Raw genomic sequence first — 27,219 nt, 5'->3', positions numbered from 1 at the left:
CTAATTAGCAGAAATAATTATATCTGATGTCACTCCAGATGTCTTTTATCATGTGGCATGGTGGCACAGTGTTAGTGCTGCTGCCAAGGTTCACATCCCAGGTCTTCCTCGTGCCCACATGGGTTTCCTCCCAAAGACATGCAGGTGAGGTGGAATGGGGGGAGGGGGGGGGTAAAATTGCCCCCTGTTGTGTGTGTTAGCTGTGCAGTGGGATGGCACCCTGTTCCAGAACTGCTTCTACCTTGATGTGATTTGGCCTGAATGTTCCAGATCATACTACAATTTTATTAGGGTGCCAGAATTTTATAATGATCACCTGGCTCAACCTGTCTTCTAAACCGATGAGGAAGCAGTAAAATCAGACAATCTGTAAACCGACTCCTTTTTGTTGACTTGATAATTAGACATTTAAACCCATTTTTAATGGTCAACTGAGGCCACATTTATCCAGTTTTAGGTGAACTACATGATTGTTACCTTTTTCTCAATACATAAACCATATAAATAATAGAGGATATACTTACTTTATCCCTTCTCTTTTCTGGCTTAAACACCTAACTTTTTGTGTAAGATGTAGGGAAGAATGCAACCAATTCAGCAATCATGCGATACGTATAAATATAAAGTTTTATTGAGTATAGTGTTTAGAAAAATAAGTTCACAACATTTCAGAATACAAACAAAAAAAAAAACTATCATTTCACTCATAAAATCTATTACAGTACATAACAAACAAATCTGTAGGAAACGGATCTTTGGTTTAACAGTTGAGCATGTGAAACTTTGCCTGACATACTCATTGTACCATCACCAAATAGTGCAGCATGATACTTGGGTTTCTACAAAAGTGGTCAAATGTATCACTTCATTTGTAAAGAGACATAAGGCACGTTAACTGGAGTACAGATGCATGAGTTGTTAAATTCAGGTAACCATGCACATAATAATAAAAAAAAAAAAAGAAACTACGCACTAAATGCAAAAAAAAAAAAAAAGATATTGAGAATATTAAAAAAAGAGGGATCAGTGCTCAACTAAAAAGGGTGGGATGGGGGAAGAGGATGTTGGGTGCAGATATCACTGAAGCTTTAGTGTTTACTTTCATCTTGTTTGCCCTGAAATCTTGCCGACAAGACTCTTTCCAAAGTGACATTTGCATGATGGGTAGAGCATACTGGTCAATTAACAAGCGAGGTGGGTATTGAAAAGTCAAATAAATAAGAGCCCCACTCCCCCCCCCCCCCCCCCCACTAGTTGCATATTATTGAGCTTTTTAAAGCGGTTTAAAGGCTAAGCATTAAAGAGGATGCACTATTACTGCCTCTGAAAGAGAGACCTTTAATGGCCAGTTCTGTCAATAATGTGATGTGTAAAAGGATATACGAAAATTGTCTTCACAGCCGTTAGAAGGTCAGCGCTATTACATTCTGCTGCATTAAAGCAGCTCTCCGAGTGCAAAGTTTGGATGTAGAGAAAGGCACCTACACAGGTTACACATAAAAATAAATAAATAAAAAGGGAATCCACTATGTACCCATCCTAACAATGCAGAATAACAATCCTTCAGCAGGTAAGAATATTCAAATTTTTTGTTTCACATTTCCCAATGTAAAAATAAACCCAGACAAAAATGCAAAACAAGAGTGCATTGGCGAGTCTCAGCAGCTAAAAGGGCTGCATGTGCGGTCTTATTATTTTTTTTTTTTCCAAGTTGTATTGCCATCCCAATGCACATGGATCACCAACTGTCTCTGCCAACAATTCCCATTCCTAATTCTTGCAGATGGAGAGTTTTATCTGTGGGCACCTTTCTATGTTGCCTCCCTACTCTTCCAAGTAAAAGACTGCCACTATACTCCCAGGTTTGTGAACTTAAATAAATAAAATCATGAATAATAATAAATATAAAAACAGTTCAAAAGAAAAGCAGCCCATAAAAAAAGTTAAAAAAAAAACTGTCCTCATGGTCGAAAAAAGCTAACTCATGTCTAAAGGATCCCTGGCACCAGAGCTAAGGAGAAGATGCTCCAGAAGGAGATGGTGCTGTAAGAAGCCTTTCAGTTTCCTTTATTCTCTCCCCACATTCTGCGACACTGGCACACTGTTAATGTGGATCCACCCTCCCTCCCTCCCTCCCTTTTTCCTTGTCCTGCTGATATATCAGGTTTTTTTTCTGTATGTTCTTTTTGTTTAAATATAATTAATGAACATCAAAGTCATCAAGGTTTTTTTAAGAATTGACAAAAAAAGAAATGCTCTTGGAAGCCATTCTTATTGCATTGGAAGACCCAAGGCTGTGGCTTGACCATTGCAGTCTGACTCGAAGTGTTTCCTCATGAATAATTTAGCATTTTCTAATGAAGGTTGATGTTCTACTCAATCCCCCCACCCCTCCCCATAAGTGTTATTATATCTCGCTAATGTCTTCTTCCATCTGCACATTCTGAAGTTTGGCCAGCTGCTTGTCCTCATTTTCCATTTGTCCACAGATGACCCTCACCATTTCACTAACTGCACATTTGGACTTGGACTCCAGAATTATCATGTCTTCACTGGACCTGCCCTCTGATATGGACAAGAAGTTCCCCTTCAAAGCTGGCAGTAGCTGTTGGATGGTGCTCTGCTGGTGGCTGTAGTCATGAGGAAGGTGCTGGTTTGTTCTGTCATCATCAGTTCCTCTTCCACTTTCTCTAGCCAATCCCTGCTGGGTGGAGAACACGGTAAACGTCCCCTGGCCAGCTGTGGTTGTCAATGGAGTGTCATGCAGAGCTGCATAACCATTGCTGTTGCCTGCTGCCTCGCTGGAGGGGCTGCTGTCTGCTGGAGACGTAGGCTGGCTACTTTGAGTAGAACACATGCTGCCTGAGCTGCTTGAGTTCAAAGAGCCAGACGAACCAAGTCCAGGAGTGGAGATGACCGAGAAGCTGGGACTCAGTGTGTCTATCGCCATCCCGGAAACATTCACAGAGGATGTGCTCACACTAATTTGGCCATTTTGGTCAACAGGCATTAGATGAGAGAAGGTGAAACCTCCCTCGGGTGGCTCCTGCTTAATGGATGCCACCATCTGTTGCATACTGGGCGGAGAGTACAGCACTGGGCTGGGCTGCAGAGGACTGAGGAGTAATTTTCCGTGCTGTAAATTTGGAGTGGATGACTGTCCGCTGGAGAAGGCCTCTGTCTGCTCAGGGTGTGTGGAGTTCATTAAAGGGTTACCTGAAAGACAAACAGTGACACAATTTACTGATCGGCTTCTTCCCTTCACATCCTACTATTGTGGATGGAGATAGATACTCAGACAAGTGAAAGCTTTAAATCAGAGAGGTTATGAGAGGAAGCAGAACTATGCAGACTGCATAAATTAATTAAATCACTCTGAACAAGTTAATTAACAAATTATATTAAACAAGTCAACAAGTTAGTGTATTTATATAATTACTGAGTCCACTTTCTTTATTACAGGTCCATGGGTAGTGACTCCCCTACAGACACCAAGAGAATGTAAAAACTCCACATGGACAGTACAAAGCACACTGAATCAAGATCTTCAGTTCTGTGAGGCAGCAGTCCTAACAACTTCACCACCATACCTCTCTTGTCCCATAGTGACACTGGCCTTAGAAATAATAATAATAATAATAATAATAATAATTAAATAAAATTCAATCATCATTTATTTCAAGGTTAACTGCAGTGGACATCACCAATGCTTCCACCCTTCCCCCATACAGGCCCAAACGTCACTTGCTACCAGTCAGAACAACAACTAGCACCTTCTCATCTGTTAGACTTTCTGTAGATGCTCGGCTTGAACGAGCTCACCTTGAAATGGTGCACTGCAGCAAGCTGCATAGGGTCTGCATCACAATGCACCGAACAGCCAAGCCTGGAGCAGAGAGACCATGCAGGAGCTGCTCAGTGATGGCATGGTGCCAGGATCAGCCAACACATATACGCATGCAATAAGGAGTCTGCATAGATATGCCATCTGTAATCTCACTTTTCTTCATAAGTCATTTAAAGTGGTCGGAGTAAACAGTTAGTATATTTTCCAAAGTATAAATTACCTGCATTGCTTTTCCTACAAGAAAAAGGTATGTCAGTTTTCCCTTACCAATATCTTAACCTTTAATGTATACTCAGGAAGGCAGGGGTTCAAATGCCACCTGTGAGTATCTATAAAAAACACTGTTCTTTTATATTTTTGAACATATCTTATTTCACAACTGCAGACTTTCCTTAATGTAAAAGAACAAAGCTTTCATAAATAATACAGGTATAAAAAATAAAATAAAGTATTTCAAAAAAGTGCATCATCTACCACTGACAAACTGAATAAAACATCTGCAGAATCAGTTCTTTTACACAAACATTGTAGATGAATACATGCAAATTAACACAAGGATACAAACATGAATTCTGTAACAATGAACAGTATGCAAAGGTCCAAGTCTGTTATTTGTAGCCATTTACATCTAACTTTTCCATTTTGAGAAACACAGAGCTGATCCTGGTAGTAACTAGGACAAGATATAAACCAACCCTGGATGGGAGGCCAGTCCAGCACAAGTCACACATAAGCACTCACACTCTCACTGTCATTGTCACTTGTTCCAGGCCAATTTGAATTCGCCAATTAAAGTTATGCACGCAGCATGTAAAAAATATAGAACTCTGGGAAAAGTCCTATGGATAAGATGAACACATGAAGAGGCCCCACTGCCAGTAACCAGACTGTGATTCAAGCCCACAGCAATGCAGCTATGAGATAGCAGAACCAAACACTTTGCCACCATACCTTCCCAATCTATTATACATATTAACAAATACATCATGTTATTAATACTGCAAAGACAAAACCTTTACAATATTATTAACGCACAAATCAAAACGGTTTTCTTAAATGTTTCTCCACATTTCACAATCTGGTAGAACACCAATCTGTTGGATGGGCCACTCACATACCCCTTGACACTAGGCCAATTTGGATTTCCTGAATGACTTGAAGAATTTTGTCTCTCTTGAAAGGCCAATAGTTAAAAACAGACATGAACACTAAGAGAAAATGCAAACTCCACACCGTATGGTTTGCAGCCCAGAATATAACAAGGGCCCAGAAAACTGAGATGGCAATGAAACCTTTTGAAGCCTTGTGCCACCTCTGTCATTTCTACATAAACAATGTTAAAGCAAGCTTTGCAGTTAAAAATAAAACAGACATTCAGGTAAAAATTAATAAACAGATTTAGTATTATCAAAAATGACTCCTGCAGAGGTACAGCCTAGTGCTTAAGGCTCTGGGTTGGATGCTGATTGAAGTCCCAGCTACTCATTGTGTTAACCTGCCAGAGAAACATAAAATCAAGTGCACTGTAGTAGGCAAGAGAAGAGCCTTCAGGTGGGGTGTACTGAAGAAAGGACTTCTACAAAATAAAGGTTTTGTATGTATGTTACACATATACAGTCTTGAGGAGACAGACGGAGAGATACACAAAGAGATGGTACAAAGCCAATAAAACAGATGATTTTGATGGTGTATAAGTGTTTTTTTTTATATAAACATGGTAGTCTTGTGTTCCCGTCCACTTAAACCTAAATTGCTCTTCAATTACCACTTGTGATTTAATGTAGAACTTGACTTGTACATAATGGAAGTGAAAGTAACAACGGCCAAGGTTGAATTAGGGCAAAACTGGAAATGTTGGAGACTTTGTTGAAATAATGAAGAGACCTAGGTGTCCTGTACTCCTATTTTTTTCCTTATTTTTGGATATTGTGAATAAGAACGCAAACACATAATAGTAAATGTGAGAATGCCACTGAGTACAATCATAAGGCTGACATTCTAATAGAACTAAATTCTGACAGGAAGAAATGAACCCATAGCTGCTTACAAAGATCAAGGCTAAACAGAACCTGGCTATCACAATCACAAGGCCTAGTGGAACGTTACACATTTGACAAACACCAATAAATAAATCAATAAATCCTCTCCCTTTGAAAGTATTGACTCTTAATACTCATAAAATGAAAAGTGACAAGGCAGCAGCATCCTGATTAAAGCTTCTCCAGTCCTCACATTGCAAAGAGTCAATGAAAGCAAGAATGCACAAATTGAAAGTCTGGCAGCGACTCAGGAAGAATCCAGGAAGCTGGAGGTTTAGAAAGCATGCAGCATTACCAAGTCCGGTAAAACAAGACCAGAGCATCACATGACTGCCCGCCCAGGGCTTGCGAGAACAAACAAGATATACCGGGTCACCAAAAAAGCGAAAATGAGGGAGGACACTCTGTGATTTATAGTGCACCGTGGAGGTACGGAGCAGACCCTTAGATAATTGTATCTCTTTATAATTTAGCTTATAATGTTATCTGTTCCAATGAACAGATTAAGGGATATCATTAAAACATATTTTACATGGCTAAAATGTGATCACTGCAGGATCATACTGGACGTTAGTGGCAGGAATTGAGTAAGAAACATTGTGGCTTTCAGTCCTTGTGCCTTAGCCACCAGGCTGTACTGCACTGCCAAGACAAAGATAAATATAGATTTACCTTTTGCAGCTCAAACTGTAAGGTTTGGTTAAATCTCTGGGAAGAATCACATTTGGCTATCCACAGTCATTGTTCTTTTTAAGGAATGAGGTTTGGACAAAACTGTGCGAGTATGACTGGGTGCATATGTGAGTGAGTTCTGTAATTAACTGCCTCCATGTTTAGAGCTGGTTCTTGCCTATTGCTGCGATAGGCTCCTGCCTCCATAATCTGGCTTGGGGAATGTAAATTCATACTGTGGAGTTTGTGTGCTCTCCTCTTGTCCACTTGGGTTATCTTGTATTCCACTTTCCAGCCACACCTCAGTGACATACACAGAAAATCTAAATAGGTCTGATGTTGTATACGAGTACAATTGTTGGGGTGAGTGTGTCTACCTAGTCATGGACTGGTGTGTCAATCAGAACACTAAATACAATTCCCTCTCATCATGGTCTTGTCATTAAAAAGCAAGTTGAAAAATTGGGAGGATGATTTTTTTTTTCCTTTTGTCAAATATTCTGATACAATCTGGTGCCTCTAAATGAATTTCTTTTTCTTTAAAATTCAAGTAGTTAAACAGTATTTGTGTTTCTGTAAACATCTGCTTCAGTGTTGAGGGGCCTAATTATCTTCAGTACTTTGCCTCATTCATTGGCAACTTGCTCTGATTCGAGCATAACCCATCCATGCAGTATATTACAGAACTGAATACACACAAGAAAAACACGCTAGTCATTTAGGCCTGGGCTGTTACATGGATATCTTCAAGTCACCAGAAGAGCCGTAATGGAGGACATGGCCATAACAGATATGTCAAAAGTTGGATGAACATATCCACTAATCTAGTCACAGTAACTGGGGGAGAATGGTAAGAGCAACCTGTATCTTCACCACCCTCACTACCATTTCTCCCATCTCTATTCTGTTTCTGAGTCTTTGATTTGGAAAATATTTTTTTAGGGAAATTAAGCTACTATACCTTGTGGAGGTGCTGTTGTGATAGATGGCATAAGAAAAGAAGGAAGTCCATTAACTTGCTGCCCATTTGTGTCACAGGTAGGAAGCTGCACCACACTGTACTGATTGACTTGAAGAGGCCCATTACATGTTGTAAAAGTAAGCACTGACGCCCCATCCTGAGATGATACAGTTTGTGTGCTTCCGATTTTAATCTCACTGGAGCTAACACTCACTGGAAAGGGGGCACCTGGCAAACTGACGTTGTAAGACATGATCGAATTCGGCCCGTGAATTTTCATGTCTTTGTCTTGTAGCACCAGCTCACCATTCTCTGCCCTGCTGTTTACAATTGGGTTGCTGTTTCTAAGGGGGTTTAGTGCCACAGCTTGTGTCCCTCCCATGTTCAGTCCATTGAAGAGAACATTCCCGGGGGTCTGAATATAAGAGCTGCCATTAAGGAATACAGTGGGTGTACTAGCCGTCACCAGACCCCCATTGAACATTGCACCAGGGGAGGTGGATGGCAGTTTTGCATCCCCAAGCTGTTGGATGATCAGGCCCTCCGAGTCACTTGATAGTTGGATGCTACTGTGACTGGCTAGCCCATCAGAAGAGCTAGACAAGGGCCGAGGAGAAGGATCATCTTGCCCCTTACTGGACTCATCTTCAGTGCTGTGGTTGCCATCAGATTCACTGAAATAAATAAAACAAAAAACAAGTAAATAAATACGTAGATAAGAATTTGAAAGAAAAGATGTCTAATTCTTTATATAGTGTCTTCCATAACAAATATTTTTATAACATTGTCTTATGATGTGATACAATTTGCAAGAAAAAGAAGGAAAGACTAAACACTAACCAAGGAGGATACCCAAAGGACAGCAAACAACAGCAGCATTGTACTGGCATGTACAACGTCAAGATACAAATGCAGAGTAAGCATTTCTATGGTCTCTGCAACTCATTACAGCACAAGCCTGCTCAAATCCACCGCAGCTTGTTCTTTAAGCTCCAGAACAAAGTCGACATAGCTTATTTAATACATGTTCCAGCTGGCAAACCAGCCTTTCCTGGCTAACAATTTTACCTATTTTTTTTTTGTTTTCCAAAGCCCCTGTCCAGGACCACAACACAGAGTCATCTTTACTAATATGACAATATAACATTGTTGATATCAGGCATATATTTATTGAACTAGATCCAAAGCAGCCTACAAAGAAAGTGAAGTTGTTGAGGTACCTCTGCAGCTGGAGCCTCTTGACGGTGAAGTGACTTGCTGAGTTTTCACAATAAGATAGGGCTGAGGTCTAATAGTCACACCATATACAAAGTGAAAACACTGAAACTAATGCTTTCCATCAATCAAATAATTGATATCTTCTTGGAGATATAAAACAAAAATGGAGGAGAGACTTTTGCATATGTCTACCAGATATAGCACCTGAAGTACTGCATTGTGTCGGCAGTATTGATACTGTACCTTTAAACCCACAAAATAGAGAAAAGGTAAATAAATAGGTCAAATAGCAAAAAAAAAAAAAATATCATCCAATTCCTATATTTAACACTGTCCAGTTGATTGTTTCTGGCATACAGTTAGGTATGCAATTTAATACAGAACCGGATTTCTTCTCTCACATTTTAACATTATTGTTAATATTGTGTAAGGCATATAGAGCATTTTTAGTTTAAGTTACTCCTGTCAGTGCAGATGTGTTATGTACATCTAGATACAGGCAATAGAGAGTGGTAAGACACCAATTAAATACCCCATCCTTGTCATATTGTGACCTAAAACTGGTAGAAAAAAAAAAAACACACAAACTACATGCTTCTTACTTTACAGAGCCACAAATTTTAAATCTGAATGCTTTCCAAAAAATGTATATAGTAATTTATACTTCCATTAGTAGTGCCTTAGTATAGCAATAACAAAAGTATATAAAGAAAAAAAAAAGAATTGGCTATTCAAGATTCTTATGTTATAACTGGAATGTCAAAATTAATTTTGATTTTTGAAGGATAGGGGAAATCGGTTTAAAGAATTTCAGCACATGTTGCCATTTTTACTGAAATTAAAAGAAATCTTAAACCGCACTTTGAGAAAAAATAAATACAGTATACACACTATATATATAGTGTATGTGTATTATATATATATATATATATATATATATATAAAATGTATGTGTGTGTATATATATATATATTTTTTTTTTTATTTAAGAGTAAATATCAGTGAAACAGGGTGGCATCCTGTTAAGTCACACATACAGATACCATGATGCCATGTCTGGGTGATACAGCAATGCTAGGTCGTTTTGGTTTTATTAAAAAAAAAAAAAAAGTTTTCAGATGCTCTTTTGTTTTGTTTAAAGTAATATTTTAATTAATCTCCAAATACATTACCCATGAAAAATCTCAAACTTTATTCTTGAAATACTTTAATGATAATGGGTTATTCCTACAATTGAGCTTAATACCTCCAATTGATATGTAATACTTTTTTACAATCTCAAAAAATAAAAAGACACTTTAAATATACACTGACATTAAATATATAGGCTCTGCAGAATTTTCGAAACTGTGTCCGATTACTCACTTAATTTGACTCATTTCTGGTAAGTAAATGAGTGCTTAGACAGAGTGAAAATCAGGAGACCAGAGGGGCACTCCAGGCAGTAAGTTTAAGACCCCTGCTTGGTATGATGAGATAATAAGTCATGCCCAGTGGAGGTAACGGGGGTGGGGTCTGAGTGCTTCGGAAATTAATTTTATACTCTTTATTTTACTGTGTCAAAATGACACCTTCTGCAATTTATAACTTAAGGACTTGTAACTTTTGTAGTATTTGTTTGTTTTTCTTTTGTTGGAATAGCAGAACTATTTGACAAAGAACAGTCAAATAATCCAAGTGATTAAAAAGTGAGTGTTCAATTTACTTCCCTCTGATTATTTTATATAAACTGTACTTGGACCAAATGCCTTTGCACCGCAGATGTGACTACATTCCTTAGTAATTATTAATAATGTAAACGCAAGCTCGCCTCACCTAGCGCCTAAATCCCAAGCTATACAAAAATGCATCCATATAACAAATAAAAAAAAAGTTCAAGTCGTGAGGCTTCAGCGAAGAGGGGGGCTACTTTAACGGGATTTTAAAAGGCAATAAATCTTTTTTTTTCTGCGACCATTTGGCGTAATAAAGAATTCCGCAGCAAATGGCACATCTGCGCCAAGTCACAAATGGTCGCCGACAATAGCCTCTCTGCGCAGTGTATTTCACTCATTTTAAAATTGGACATGGAATCTGTGAATCGTGCACAAAGTTCGGTGGTACAGTTCGTCATTACCCAGAGCAATCTGAAAGCGCAGACCCTTTACAATAATATGGGTGAAATAACAAAGTGTGCGCTTAGGATTTAAAGACGTTAAATTTAAAATACGTCTAATTGAACACATCATAAAAAAATTGTTAGCAAACAAATACAGCTAAATTCTCAACTAAAGACAAACACATGAACTGCAGACTTAGAAATGCCTATGAAAAGTGAAAAATCAGATGCATTGTACGCAATATTGTAATAAATTAGTTTTTTTAACTAAAGTGTTCTTAAAACATCCTTAACCAAATTTCAGTCTAAGACTATTCCTTTTTACCTTTACTAAAGGCAAACTGGTACAAATTGTAATATTACCTAATTTTATTTTTTAAAAATTACCTGAAATTATAATTATTGTGCATGCAACTATAAGAATGTCTTTTGAAGAGGTCTTTTGTACAGTGTAAAAGAATTGGACAAGGACACGGCCATTTGCTGCAGGGAGTGGAGCAGATGCGTTTCTAGTTCTACTGGAGAATAAAAACCAAAATATACAAAGAGATCTATTGAGGGGCTGGTAAAGTAGTTCAACAAACGGATACCCACCCCCAATTACACTTTTAAGTATGCCTGCAAAAGTTCTCTGCCCCCCACCACACACGAGAGCGCTCAATTATGGACTCCCAAATTTTACCGCTAATAACAAAATAAGTGACGGGAGCATATTGTGCTCAAACACACACACACACACGGGAGATTCACTTTAGGTTTCATTAAAGGGGAATTTTTGACTTTCCCATTCGTGAAGAGTTACGGGTGGCTACAAAAGCGTCCTCTTTACCCAAGAGGCCGGAGGCGATTTATGACATCAGCTTCGAAAAGAAAATGGATTCGGTCCCGCAGCAGAGGTCACCTCCACCAGGTGCTTGGTGACTGTGTGTGTGTGTTTTTTTTTTTTTTTTTGGAAGAGCAAATGAACCCAGGAATCGCACAATGGCGGGCGTTCTTTTAAGTAACCCTCGCCCCAGGACAGGGGCATTACGGACAACTTTACATGGGAAGAGAGAATATTCTGCGTCTCTTGTAACTGAAGTAAACAAAACTTTGTGGCTACGATGATTGCAGCCAAGTAGCCTACTTTTAGAATTAAGCTCCGTCTAGAGAATGGAAGAGGTATCTAAGCAATGAATCGACCGCTTCTTTACTTTCTGAAACAAACCCCGTTTTGCGCTTGTGGAATTTCAGTTTTATTGTCAAGAGGCAATCTTTAAATTGTATTTGACAGAGTAAAAGTTATCCTGTTGCCTGCTATCCCACTCACAAAAGTATTTTCGATGTTGCCATTTATCTAGGCGGGCACGAAGTAAGACGCTATTGCCGAATTCATTAATAACCAAATAGGTTCTTTTTATTTATGAAATTATAATTCCCATCAGCTGATTGGTTTTTTAAAATTTCAAACTGCACTGTAATCGTACGATAATTGTTAAAATGATAATAATGATAGTTATTAAACTTAATACTGCTCCTACGTAGCTCTGATAGCATAAAGCGGTTCAGTAAAGCCTGTTGCCTTCATCTATCCAGATTTATACTGAAATCCGATCTGAATGGGAACAGAATCAGGTTTCAAAACATAGCAGTGTCGTGGCTGCCATGCTTCTCCAGGGGTACATATTCGTAATCAATGATTAACTCTGTCAAAAAGTCCTACTGTTAACAAAAAGACAAAGTTTTGACCACCACTATGTCACGCCGAAACCGTAAATACGTACAGGGCACTGGATCTTTTTGATCCCTAACATGCATGGTATACTTATCCAGCTGTTTTTAATTTTAGTGACTACATGTGCTTCAACCCCCAGCTTACCTTTTGGACTGCGCTTCGGATGGGTTCCGGTCCCTCTGTCGCCTGTTCTTGAACCAGTTACTGACCTGGGTAAGAGACAGCCCCGTGATTTTGGCTAGGTTTCTCTTCTCGGCTGGGGACGGGTAACGGTTCTGTTTATACAGTTCCTTTAAAGCGTTTCTGGACCTCTCTTTAAAACAGTAGACAGTTTCCTCCCCGTCCCAGATCGTCCGGGGCAGCGGGTATTTTCTCCTCAGTCTGTACTTGTCCACGGCTCCAAGTGGTCTACCACGCGCTTTCTCCGCCTCTGTGTAACGAGCCTTGTACCACAGATCCTGAAGACATGAGTGGTTGCACGGGCTAAAGTTGTGGGTCTCCAAAATGCTGTAAAGCTCCGGGTACCGTCCCTGGTGAAAGGCAACTAAGGCTTGTGCCTTCAGGATGCTTTCATTGCCACGTAGGAGGTCGCTCTGGGGCAATGACCACAGAAACCTGGCCAAGCGGTCCAGGTTACCCCCCTGCTGCAGAGCTTCACACACACACGCCACTTGCTCAGGGGAAAAAGCCAAGGCGGAGGAAGCAGAGAGCAGGAGTTCAGTGTGCACCTGGTCGGCATGCTCCATAGGCAGCAGCGCAGAATTCAGCGCTAGCAGCTCCGGCTCCTCTCCCGAGGACACATTCTCTTTCTTGATTTCGCCTGCACTTCTGACTTCGTTTGAGGAAGAAGACATTTTTTCAATGCTTCCTGCTAGTCACTCCTCCTGGTTTCGACAGGCTTTAGCCGATCAGGTTTCCGTTCGCCATGCGAAAAAAAACACGCACATTCACCACTATCAGATGTCTTGTTGTTGCTGTAAAAGGATAGCGCTCTCCGCTGCTCCTCTGACTCAACGTGACTTCTACTTAGCAAACTGTAGCGGTGGGTGGTAGGCGGGCCCTGTTTCGGCTCGCGGATTCCTGATTAGTTCAAACAGGCAAGAGGGGCGGGGTGAAGGGATTGGAACGCGGGCAGATTCGCAGCAATCTGTCAATCACTCGTCGTTGAACAATGCCCCTACCTGCGCAAGGTGATAGCAGCTCGAAACTACCTGCGTGTCTTTACGTTGCTACTACAAGGAAGCATCTGCGCAGGCATTGTCGTTTGATCAACGAACCGCGAAGCGACAGTAAGCAAATCCAAAAAAAAAGAAAAAACCTGCATTACATACACACCAGGTGTATTCTGACTTTGTTATTCTTATCACAGCATTTACATCAGTATTAAAGCTTTCTTTTCGTGTACATATATATTTTCCAGGCTTGTAGCGATAGTTGGTTTATTCAGAATAACCCACGGCATTGTGTCAGTGCTCAGTTCGGAAAGTGCGACATAAAAATACAAATTGTTATTAGTTATAAATCCATACTCTAGAATTCCAGCAAAGAGCATGACGCCGGACTACCACAGGGCAAATTCACACGTACATACCCTGTGCCATTTTAATGTCTCCATCGGACTTCACTGTAAACAACATATCGTGGACTTATTTTGTGTTTATAGTACGTTTAATAATAATAAATATTTATTTTGTAAATCACCAGCAACAAAGTGACTACTTTCAAAGGTGTTATATAACACGAGGATCTCCATTCAATCATCCATCCATTTTTTGGTCCCTCCTTCTACAGCACACTGTTGCGGAGCAGATGCCTAACCCATCTGAGTCAAGCAGGATGCATTGTCCATGTTTAGATTGGATACCAAACCAGTATTGGTCACACAAATAGCTATACTTGGACAATTGACTGTTGCCAGTCAGCCTAGAAACATGGTTTTGCACTTTCAAACATTTCTAATTTTTTTCTAATATTTTCTGTGACCGTATTGTTTAATCACCATGATACACTATTTTGTGATGTGCCTTGTACAGTGCTAATACGAAAATGCAGACGTCTTTACTATTATAATAGAACATAGACATTACACTCAACATATTGTCTGCACTTAAAGTTCACTTGAGACTATACAGTATACACTGCAGGTTTTATGGGCTGAACAGTGACAGAGTGGTTACAGCCGCTGATTCACAGTTTCAGATTTTGATCCTGCGACACTCACTGTCTATGTTAGATTTACATATTTCTCCCATGCACTGCTGCTGCTGCTAGGTCAAGCTTATTAATGTGCCAGCCGACCGTTTGGTAGCTGACCCCTGTGGCTGGGTTTCTCCTGCTTATGATATGCGCCCTAGATGAATGCCTAATTCGCCTTAATGGTGGCGCCTGCCCCTATGTATGTTTAAGGTTTTCCCAGGCAATCAATTTTTTTTCTCACATCCTACAGAAGGGCAAGTATGGCTCATTGGCAACTCTAAATTGGCCTTGTACATGTGAGTGTAGGTGACTGAGGAGGCCTGCAGACTGACTTAGACATCCTCTGGCTCAGAAATAAAGAATGTTGTAAATGTCATTTAATCATGATATGCATTTGTTTGTGTCACCCTTTAATAAAGTACCATATTATATAAAAATTATTTGAAAATATTACTTAATGTAAATGAAACAGATTTGCTTTGATTAAATATTTTTCAAAATTACCAAAGGTGTGTATATTACAATTAAATACAGTGTCTTTAATTTTGCTTTTTGACCACGTTTAAGAAGGTGTTATATAAAATAAAAATTATTCAGTAATATACCCTAATGTAAATCAATCAATGCGACTTGATTAAATATATTGAAAAACTCCAATGCGTTTATTAAAATGAAGTATATGTCTCTAATTCTGCTACTATACGATTTGTGTACTGTATATGAAAAAGTATCTTTACAAAAAAGTACATTAAAAGAGTTTCATTGGAAAACTCAGCAGGCAGCCATTATTAAATTCACATAATCCACTTCAAGGCCATGGTGCTGAAGCCTATCCCAGCAACATCGAGTTCAAGGTAGGAAACACACACTTTTAAAAATCCTGGTTCTTCAATGGCAGTTTATGGTTCTTTACTGAGTTGCGTGGTTCCTCATTGAACTATTGCTTGACTAAGCACCATTTCATTCTGAGAAGAGTTCTGTGCATATGAAGTTGTTTGTTTTTGTCCTCTGTCCTAATATGTAGAAAGAAGCTAAAACCTTTAATGCAAGGAAGGCTACATAGCAGGACACAAACAGTTTAAGAAAACCTGGACTTAGATTGTGTTATTGTATGTAGGAAGCATCCTTTTTAAATTATAAGCCATTGGTATTTCACAAATCTATCACTACCTATCTACTGTGTGAAGCCTGTTACAAATCCAAATACATAAATGATTCTTTCTTAAACCTTCAAGTGGATGAAAATGGTTCCCCTGTGTCATCACTCTGAAGAACCATTCTGGCACCTTCATTTTTAAGTGTATACTCCTAAAAATCCTGTTTCTTTAATGGCACTTTATGGCTCTTTACAACCCTAACCCTTGGCCAACCACCATTTCATTCTGGGAAGTGTTCTTTGAATATGAAGATGGTTCTTTGTGCTTTGATTTACTCTGCAAGATGTAGAAAAAAAAGGAAATTTGTAATGTATTGTAGGCTACCTAACAGGACACTAACAAACTAAGAAAACCTGGACTTACAGTTTGTTATTCTATGCAGCAAGAGTCTTTTCAAATTCAGGACCCATTGGTATTTCACAAATCTGCTACCATCTATTCATAACAATGGAGCCTGCAGATCTACAGATCTTTGCTGTCTATGGTAGGTTTACATGTTTCTCCCATGTTCTTTTAAGGTTTCTGTGAGCAATTGAGCTGTCCTTTCCTTTCCTAAATAAATAAATAGTACTTTCTGGAACCTTCACGTGGATGAGTCTTTTGGAATCCAAATGTAGATCCCTTATGACCTCGCTCTGGAGAGCCATTCTAGCACGTTCATTTTTAAGAATGTAGCCTTGGAGAAGACAGTGGTCAAAACACAGTGCGTGCTCCTGCACACGCCACCACTCCTACAAGCCACTAATTAAAATAACACACAAGTCTTTGGGATTTGTGCAGAAATTCAGCATGCCTGGAGCAAAATTCATGCAGATGTAGCAAAACATATAAACTCCACAAGGACACTACACAGGTCAGTACTCAAACGCTGGATACTGTAGTTTTAAGTCAACAGTGCTAACCACTACATGCTACTTATTTTGAAAGCAATTATAAAATATTGTTTACAAGAAACACATTAATAAAATGCCTGAAAGGCAGCAACATTCTTCTTCATGTGCCTGCTTATCCAGTTCATAACTGCTGGAACTTGTGAGCCTAAAACAGTAGTTGGATTAAGGATATCAGCACATTGATGTTCACACAAAATAAATTAAATAGCATGTTTGCTGATTACTGAGATATAGAGAAAACTAGCATAGGCATATGGCAATGGGAGCAACGTAGGAGGAAAATTTATTAAATAATGTATTTCCTATGGGATAACCATAACTTAAACTAAAAATCATAAATGTTCCTGGTTTAGTCAACATAATTGATTCTGTGTCTAACTCTAGGCAAATCGTGATTGTCCTTCACTTGCAGAAAGAATGTGTATGTGTAACACTCTTTGGCATCCACATCCATCCATTTTTTTAACTCTTTTTTTCCATTACAGCTTTGGATTAAGATGGAGTCTTCTGGCTGAAAAACAGCAACCAACATTGGAAGAGACCTGAATCCCTTCCAGGACAAACTTCCATACACGTATATCAGTAATAACAGGAACATTTAAAATTCATCTATTAAACTTAACATGAACTGTATGTTTTTTGGGATGTGGGAATAAACAAAAATTCCTGGGAAAAGTCTTGCAGACACATGGTGAAACCCCAAATATTCAGTGACTGGAGCATGAATCGAACGCATGTTCTCAGAATTACAAAAAGTGCTAACCAAGTGATGTTTCATGGAAGGAACAATTAATTAACACAAGCTAGAAGCTATACATTCAAAAATATCAAAGCAGTAATGTACTGTTGCTGCTCCTGTATTTACCCAGCTTCTATCCTATTCTGTCCCTTAAACACAACACAAAATAATAAAAGGTGAAAAAATGTTTTGTTTACTCAGTGTATTGAACTCCCCAAACCATATACAGTTCATCAAACAATAGGATATCCTCTGTTCAGTATTGCCCTTCATGTACTTTTTTTCTTCAAAGGATCAACATCATATCTTTCCAAAGCAGGCCTAAAAGATGATTTACATTGGATGAATGCTGACCTCACCCCCCACCCTGTCATCTTCTTCCTCCTCCTCCTCTGATTGCATGCTCACAACTATTTCTTGCCACAAAATACCTTAATCTTCTATTTTGCCTGAACTAGCAATAAAAGGCCATTGTCTGTAGTGTTCACTCAGTGAAACACTAGTGATTAAGGTATACACTGCCCTATTCTCTCTAGATATAAGAACACATTTGTCATTGTAGTTCTTCCCACAAAGATACATTCATACACATCTGGAAGAAGCCCTTATAAAAAGTAGTTTCTAGTACTTGTATTGATGTTAATTCAGGGTGGGATTCTATATTCAGTTTATTTTTAATAAGACTCAATATGATGATTAAAACATAGAAATCTGAATTCAAAAAGAGTTCATCCACACTGACAGATCCAAAATAGATGTCTATAAAACAGGTAGTTTTTATGGCTGTTTACTTTATACAGTATATACTATTTTGGTGAACTATTTTTCATATACCATCGAAATTCATCATATTAGATTATAACATCTTAGAAATCTATAGCAATCGTGTATTATATCAAGATTTACATTTAGTGTGTGAATAGTTAAATTCACGTACTGAGTAATAGAAAAGAAGTATGCATCCAGGTGTTTAAACTCTTATTAACTCTGGTTCTTCTATTATGCACTTTTTTTTAGAACTGAGGCGGTGCATTTACATATGAAAGGAGCTGCTGCCTATCAATTTAGTGCCCGAGTTTCAGATCTCAGTCTAGGCACCATCTTTGAGGAGTTTCTAAGCTTTTCCGTTTCAGTAATTCCTGAATCTTCACGTTAGACCACTGGGTGACTGTAAATCTGCACTGTATGTGGTAGCACGTATTGCGATGTCCCAGTGCCTCAACTCATTGTTGTATTCCCTTTGCCCTTGTATGGTGCTGGGACAGGTATAGGTTGTGCAGGAAATTAATAAGCACTTTAGAAGGAGGGTGAATATGATATACATTATATATATATATATATATATATATATATATATATATATATATATATATATATATATATATATATGTCTAGTATGAGAGTGAGTGTGCCCCATATGAGGTCTGACTCCTGCTTAACATTACACGTGTACAGTACCTGTATACAGAAATGGTATTATCAACGGTAGTAATGGCACTATGTTGAATGGTTCAGTTGTTTGCCGCGTGGCTAAATAAGATTCCACATGTTTCAGTATTAATTATTACTGTCTGACGTTTATGCATTATAAACTATGTGAAGAGTGCTACTGTGACGCTCCGAGAGCACAGTTAAAAAACTACTGTACAGACAGGGCATCCACCCATCCATTTTTCTGAATTCCCTAATCCAAATTTGATGAGTGCGACAGAAATCAAAATGTACTTCATTTGCAAAGCACATTTCATGTGCTTTTTATTTCACATAGTATGCCATTGGCTCCTTCTTACCAACACCGTATCGATTTGCTTAAATTCACCATTTTTTTGCAGCCGCTTCGTTCAGTTTAGTATTGCGGAGAGGAGAAGACTGGCAACAGCACCGTATGCAAATCTGGAATCTGTCGTGTCTCTGAAATGTAAGAGAAGAACTGTACCACTTAAGACGAGATATTTAAAAAAAAATCAAAAACTGTGGGGACGCTCCATTAACCAAAGCGTCACTGCTCCGCCACGCAAACATAAGTACCTTGTAAAACAACTGAAAAGATGAAAAGTACAACTCGTTAAAAGGTTGTATTCCTAATCTACTTTTGAATTCATTCAGCGTAGAAGTAACATTTACTTTTTGCCATTTGTAGGTGTACGCTGAGGTACCCTGGCTAGCAATTCTTTGGCTGAATACGTGAATGCGTCTCATCCAATGCAGGCTTTAATCTTGTAATGAATCCACCCATGATAGACTGAGAGTCCCCTTGGAATAACCAATGAATGGACAGATTACAAAATTAATAAAATAAATGATAAAAAATCCACATAAAATGGACACAGTGGTTCATACAGTTGCCAGAATTAGCACGATACATTTTTACAGATCTTTACCCCTTCAAAAAAAAACAAAACTGAACGATACTGCTACTGAACCTTATTTTCGTGACTACTCCGGACACTTTCGTGTTCTGCTCATTTGTTGTTGCATCGGATCCATTTGAAGGTGACACGGTGTTATAAGTTTGGTTTGCCAAAGCGATTCTTTGGTGATTTATTAATACTCACGACCAAATACTAATTTGCACCATTCCAGAATGGACGAACAGAGCTGTCCTCGTTGCAAAACAACAAAATATAGAAACCCTTTCTTAAAGTTGATGGTAAATGTTTGTGGGCATACACTGTAAGTTGTCTTTATTAACGTTATATTTTGCAGTTTTATTGTGAACTATTTTATTGTGGATATGAAGTAAGTAATGCGGTAATAAAATATGCAGTACGGTTATTGTGCTATTTATATCTCTCTGGCGATAGATTTTTAAGCAAATGGTTTTATGTTGTTGTATAAAGGTTTTTATCAGTTCGTATGGGTTAAGAATGTATTTTTTTTTATCTCTTTTGTCCTAAGACGGTGTATGGTACACACTTGTTTATCTTTATGATTTCAGCAGCGGCCCTATAGGTTGTTTTTCGAGAACTGACATACAGCAGATAATCTTGATTGAGCCCACAGAACATATCCGTTAAAGCTGATGTTTAAATAAGCGCATCTTTTCTTGACGTTCATTCATTATAATAACGTGTGATAAAGTAATGATGCAGTCAGGCTTTATAAGGGTCTCTTACACCAGACACAATTCAAAGGCGTATCGTACATCCATGTTTGTCCAGGAGTAGTTTCGGCCAGGTTAAGCTACTGAGCCTGCAGTGGCAGTTGAGTTTTCAGTCTTGTGCTTACCAACGAACAGTTTTAGCCACATGGTTGAACGGCATCAGTAATTTATATGCTCTGCTGCAAATGCATTATAAAAGACTTGAATTGTTTCCAGAGTTGGGCAAGGTGTCTCAGAATGGGGCTTTGGACAAGCACTGCTGAGTCTCGGGGTTTGGACGTTTCAAATGGCTGTTGATTAGAAGGCTGGTTTCACTGGACTTTAATGGATTATATATATAAAACTATCCTCCAAAGCCCCAGACATATGCTGGGTAGCCTTTAGGTTTCCAAAACACATTCTTTGCCGTTATTGTTCTTAGTGTTGTTAAATTTTAATCCAAACTGAATCTTATGAAATTTGAAATTCTGTCATCTGGCTGTCACTTAGACCTACCCTCAAGTTGTGCTGAATTGCTGGCACTGATGCTTCCATCTATTTCTGGATTCCGGTTATTTCAAATTAGTACTGTAGACAGGAGTGGGAACAAGAAAGGAAGAAGTCCTGCATAGTTTACTAGCCAATTTCAAGGCACAAATACACACACTTGCACTTACTCATATCAGGCCAATTTATAGTCGCCTGTTAAATCTATTCTTCTTTGAATGTTGGGAGAGAAATAAAAAATACATGCAGACATGGGAAGAACATGTAGACTCCACACAGATAGCATCCAGGTTTAGATTCGGATCCAGTCTCTTTTTTCTGTGAGGTAGCGGCAGCAACATTCAAGAAAAATAAAAGTCCCATATAACAGCTCTAGTGGTCAAAGGCTTAAAGAGGACACAAAAGACACATTAATTAACTGCAGTTTCTTGACCACACCTGCAGAGATTGTCCACCCCTGATCTTATCTACTCACCTGTTGAAGAAGAGCAGTATTTAATTTACTCCAGAGCACCATGATGTTAAATGAACTCTTTTGTGTTGGCAGTTTTCTGTCCTTCCTTAACTGTTGAGGTAGTTAAAGAAACTGACAACCTAAATTTATGTTTAAAAACTGTATTTTAATAATGTAGTAGTGTTTGGGATACCTATAGCTTATTATAAGTTTACACTTTTGGCTTTTTGACATTTGAAGTTGTCATTTGTTTTTAATTATATCCCTAACATGGTCCCAGTACAAACACCCACCAAATCAATGAGTATGTATTCAATTTTAGAATTGAGTGAAGATATGAATTCAAAATTGGTATAGCTCAATCAGATCTACTCTTGTTTGCTTCTGTCACAATTCCCTTGTAGACGGATGTATTTCAGTTACAGTTTTAGAAGACTGAAGATCTCTTTGCAGTGAAAGTCTGTTCCAGTGGTGTATAAATTGCTGGACATGTGGTGCCCTATTTATGTTTGTGCCATTTCTCTGATTGTCACAAGTTGATGCTCTATTGTCATCTCATCAATTCTTTTATTTTCTTTATGTTGGGTGACCACTATGGGCCTGATCAGCAGTGTCTGTGTTGCCTACCCAACATCTGACACTGCTGGTGCCTATACAGAGATCTCTGTTAAGTGTGCTTAGTTTGCGTAAAACTGCATGTTTTTGTAAAATATTTCCTTGGCTGCCTTTGTCTTACATTGATGTCACTTTTCATTCAGATGTGAGGTGATAGATGAAGCTACATGTTACAGTACCACACATGCATTCTCAGAAATTTTTGAAAATTCCATTACATATATCATAATGTCCTTTTGAAATGTATCCAGTATTATTTAATAAAAAAAATAATTTTTAGATTTAAGTTTAGCGTACATCAGTGAAAACCATAGGTGCTGTGTGTTCCACTTTTTATTTTGGTGGGCATAACTCTTAACTGCAGACTAATCAAAATGGGCAAAGCAGATTTTTTACTTAAGAAACCTCCAATGGATGACTGTTTCCCAGAACAAAGCCTTTCGTGCTGGTCTGTTCTTATTCTGGGTGTTATATGCAAATTCTGCAATGCAGGGATTAAGGTGTTTTTTTTAATTCTACTTAAAATCGTAGTTGCTATTTCAGATAACGTGTTTTAGAAGGTTATGATGAAGTTAATATTTTATGGGGATTAACACTGCTACAAATGACTTAACCTGCTGTGGTCTGCCAGGTTTAGAGTTCCCTTCACTTGCTTAGTTATTTAGATAGATAGATACTTTATTAATCCCAAGGCGAAATTCACATTTAGTCTGATTAAACTGTTGAGAGGTGTTTGGATTTGGAAATCAAATGTTTTTAGAACTTGCATTTGATATTTCTGGTATAATATGCCAAACTGGCTCTAACTAATGTTTTATAATTAATATATTTTGTCCATTTCTGTCAGACAGAATATGGGTAATGTTATTGAATGTTAGCAATATGTAGAATCCCCAAATATTGCTTTGTTCAAAAACAACATTCCAGAGTTACTTATATACCTATGAGCACTTGTGCAGTGTCCTACTGTCTAATTATTAAATAATTGAAAGACCAATTTAATCTTAGCCTTGGGAGCTTACTTGAAAGCCTTTGTGAGGATGTATGTGATGAATCATTAGGGGGGCTTTATTAGGTGGTAAAGCAGAAGTGCTATTCTTTAGTTTGACAACCAAAAATATTTATAAATCACAAGCTTGAGATCATACTGTGAGTACTGAGTACAGCAGAAAGTTTTGCGACTTTGTTGTGGTTTGTCCTGAATCTAGATAAGGTTGGCAGCCCAGCTAGTTTTCCTTATTAAAAAATACAACTCCAATTCCAAAAAAGTTGGAGCGCTGTGTAAAATATAAATCAAAACTGAATGCAATGATTTGCAAATCACATAAAACCATATTTTATTCACAATAGAACAAAGGAAACATATCTAATGTTTCAACTGAGAAAATGTACCATTTTAAGAAAAGAATAAGGTCATTTTAAATTTGATTTGCAACACGTCTCAAAAAAGTTGGGACAGGGGCATATTTAACACTGTGTAGCATTCCCTCTTCTTTTAACAGCAGTCTGTAAACAACTAAGAACTGAGGAGACCAGTTCTGGACGTTTGTTAGGGGAATGTTGCCCCATTCTTGTCTGATACAGGATTCTAGCTGCTCAATAGTCCTGGGTCATCTTTGTCATATTTTTCGTTTCACGATGCAACAAATGTTTTCAGTTGGTGTAAGGTCTGGACTACAGGCAGGCCAGTTCAGCACCTGGACTCTTCTACAACGAAGCCATGCTATTGTAATAGATGTAGTAGGAAGTTTAACATTGTCTTGCTGCAATATGCAAGGCCTTCCCTGAAAAATATGTTGTCTGGGTGGGAGCATATGTTACTCTAAAACCTGTATGTACCTCTCAGCATTGATGGTTCCTTTCCAGATGTGCAAGCTACTAGTTTCATAGGCACTAATGCACCCCGATACCATCAGAGATGCAGACTTTTGAACTGAGCACTGATAACAAGCCAGATGGTCCCTGTCCTCTTTAGCACAGAAGACGTGGTATCCATGTTTTCCAAAAAAGAATTTCAAACTTTGATTTGTCTGACCACGGAACAGAACTGTGCCTCAGTCCATTTTGTAATGAGCTTTGGACCTGAGAAGACGGTGGTGTTTCTTTATCACTTTCACATATAGTTTCTTCTTTGCATGTTAGAGCTTAAACCTGTATTTGTAGATATCAATGATTTCTGGAAGTGTTCCTGAGCCCATGCAATTAATTCTATGACAGAATCATCCCTGTTTACAGGGTGGGCCATTTATATGGATACACCTTAATAAAATGGGAATGGTTGGTGATATTAACTTCCTGTTTGTGGCACATTAGTATATGTGAGGGGGAAAACTTTTCAAGATGGGTGGTGACCATGGTGGCCATTTTGAAGTCGGCCATTTTGGATCCAACTTTTGTTTTTTCAATAGGAAGAGGGTCATGTGACACATCAAACTTATTGGGAATTTCACAAGAAAAACAATGGTGTGCTTGGTTTTAACGTAACTTTATTCTTTCATGAGTTATTTACAAGTTTCTCTTTGTGTACAGCCATTGACATGTCGCAGAGGTTAACACGTGAGGAGCGGATAGAAATTGTGTTGATGTCTGGTGAACACAGTAACCGGGTCATTGCAGCAGATTTCAATGCAAGACACCCTACGAGACCACCCATCTCCCATGCTACAGTTAGCAAACTGCTTGCTAAGTTTTGTGAAACTGGTTCAGTGTTGGATTTGCCAAAATGTGGACGCATGAAAACTGTCACTAATGAAGAAACATCAGTGGCTGTCCTAGCTTCATTCAGCAAGAGCCCACAGCGTAGCACTCGCTGCATGTCACTGGAGAGTGGCATTAGTCGAACATCCCTTGGGCGGATATTAGCTACTCACAAATGGCACCCTTACAAACTCCAGCTACTGCAGCATCTCAACGAGGATGACCCAGATTGGCGCACTGAATTTGCAGAATGGGCAAAACAAAAATTGGAACAGGACCCTCAGTTTTTGCAGAAGATTTTGTTCAGTGATGAGGCAAACTTTTATGTGAATGGTGAAGTTAACAAACAAAACCACCGCTATTGGTCTGACACTAACCCACATTGGATAGATCCCTCCAAGACTGTTGGAACAAAAAAATTGATGGTATGGTGTGGTATATGGGGTACAAAGATAGTGGGGCCATTCTTCATCAATGGAAACCTCAAGGTCACTGGATATGCGAAATTGCTACATGATGATGTGTTTCCCTCTTTATGCACTGAAGCTGGCACGTTCCCTGAGTTTTTCCAGCAAGATGGTGCACCACCACATTATGGGTGTCAGGTCCGAGCATTCCTAGATGAACAGTTTCCTGGAAAGTGGATTGGTCGTCGTGGGCCAGTTGAATGGCCCCCAAGGTCTCCCGATCTGACCCCCTTAGACTTTTATCTTTGGGGTCATCTGAAGGCAATTGTCTATGCTGTGAAGATACGAGATGTGCAGCACCTGAAACTACGGATACTGGAAGCCTGTGCTAGCATTTCTCCTGCGGTGTTGCTATCAGTGTGTGAAGAGTGGGAGAAGAGGGTTGCATTGACAATCCAACACAATGGGCAGCACATTGAACACATTTTGTAAGTGGTCAGAAACTTGTAAATAACTCATGAAAGAATAAAGTTACGTTAAAACCAAGCACACCATTGTTTTTCTTGTGAAATTCCCAATAAGTTTGATGTGTCACATGACCCTCTTCCTATTGAAAAAACAAAAGTTGGATCCAAAATGGCCGACTTCAAAATGGCCACCATGGTCACCACCCATCTTGAAAAGTTTTCCCCCTCACATATACTAATGTGCCACAAACAGGAAGTTAATATCACCAACCATTCCCATTTTATTAAGGTGTATCCATGTATAATGCAGTGCCGTCTGAGGGCTTGAAAATCACGGGCATCCAATACTGATTTTTGGCCTTGTCCCTTGTGAGCAGAGATTTTGTCACATTTTTAGAATTTTTTGATATTTACTGTAGATGATAAGATATTCAAAGCCTTCGCAATCTTATATTGAGGAACATTATTTTGAAATTGTTGGATGTACATAACAATGGATTTGGATGGCTATTCCAATGTAAAGAACTCCACAGCACTGGGTGTTTTGTTTCAGTTGTAAAAATATCTTGGCCCCAAACCATTATATAGAACACACATAGTTTGGTAAGTTCAATGCCAGTTATAACAAATGTATTCTTTCATTTATTTAAAGTTTCTCAAAATATTTTAAGATGACCATGCCCTCTTCCACAGACCATTTGTTGTTTTACAGTGCTCTAAACGGATTCTACAACAAAAGTAAATTGATTTGATATTAATAATAAATATAATATGGAAGCAATCTGTTGGCTGTGGAAAATGGGAGTTTATTGTATTTGAAATAAGAATTGAATAGACGAGTTGTATTAGTGGCATGATTACAAAAATTTATAAAAGTTCATAAAGTAGAATATTTTATTATTCACAATAGGATTATTTATCTTTTTTGACTGAAGAATGCAGAGCATCTTGTCAAACCTCAGTTTGGAAATTATGAATGTGTACTGGGTTTGAGATTTTATTGATATTTTTTATTATATACTTATTTTACATAAATTTATGATAGTGATAAATTGGACATGCAGCCACATTTTCCTTTTAAAAACATAAGTCAAGCATTTTATTTTGTACACAAAATAATTTGTATCTTTTGGATGGTGCAATGACCTCTTGTTAGGAAAATTGCCTAAATTATGCTAAACATTTGTAGTGTGAGCTAGTTGGTTTGGTTAGTAGCCAACTGAGAAATCAAAAATTATTTGCAGTAACTCTTTTGTGCAAGGATTCTAAACAGATTTAAGAACTTGATTATTTCTTGTTGTTCATTGGGATTCTGAAAATGATCAAGGTAATATTTAATTTTCCTGTATTGTAAATGTGAGCCAAATATAATGCAGAAGACTTACTTGTAATTGTAATGCTTACTTGTAATTTTATAATGTTATTATATAGCCAAATATTTGTAATATGAAGCCTA

General features: G+C 38.3%; 2 protein-coding genes across 2 annotated transcripts in view; one reads left to right on the top strand and one right to left on the bottom strand.

The window, feature by feature from the left end:
• Positions 1–609: 609 nt before the first annotated feature.
• Positions 610–13,559, bottom strand: six4a (SIX homeobox 4a). Its single transcript, XM_028821360.2, has 3 exons — positions 12,694–13,559; positions 7,520–8,193; positions 610–3,216 (listed from the first exon to the last, which is right to left on the bottom strand). The coding sequence occupies exons 1-3, from the start codon at positions 13,401–13,403 to the stop codon at positions 2,408–2,410; spliced, it is 2,193 nt and encodes a 730-aa protein (XP_028677193.1). The 5' UTR covers positions 13,404–13,559; the 3' UTR covers positions 610–2,407.
• Positions 13,560–19,989: 6,430 nt separating this feature from the next.
• Positions 19,990–27,219, top strand: part of mnat1 (MNAT1 component of CDK activating kinase) — a 169,989-nt gene continuing 162,759 nt past the window's right edge. The window contains exon 1 of the mRNA XM_028822074.2: positions 19,990–20,207. Coding sequence (XP_028677907.1) covers positions 20,119–20,207 — 89 coding nt within the window. The 5' untranslated portion in view covers positions 19,990–20,118. The remainder of the gene's footprint in view (positions 20,208–27,219) is intronic.

The sequence above is a fragment of the Erpetoichthys calabaricus genome, chromosome 16 (genome assembly GCF_900747795.2).
Source record: "Erpetoichthys calabaricus chromosome 16, fErpCal1.3, whole genome shotgun sequence".
NCBI classification, from domain to species: domain Eukaryota; kingdom Metazoa; phylum Chordata; class Cladistia; order Polypteriformes; family Polypteridae; genus Erpetoichthys; species Erpetoichthys calabaricus.
This window is presented reverse-complemented; position numbering and strand designations above follow the sequence as displayed.

Excerpts from the sequence above, each read along its gene's own strand:
- six4a (XM_028821360.2), bottom strand. The coding sequence starts at position 13,403 with ATGTCTTCTTCCTCAAACGAAGTCAGAAGTGCAGGCGAAATCAAGAAA. Across the intron at positions 8,194-12,693 it reads TCCGAAGCGCAGTCCAAAAG|TGAATCTGATGGCAACCACA; the intron begins GTAAGCTGGGGG and ends TATTTATTTCAG. Across the intron at positions 3,217-7,519 it reads CACAACAGCACCTCCACAAG|GTAACCCTTTAATGAACTCC; the intron begins GTATAGTAGCTT and ends TTTGTCTTTCAG.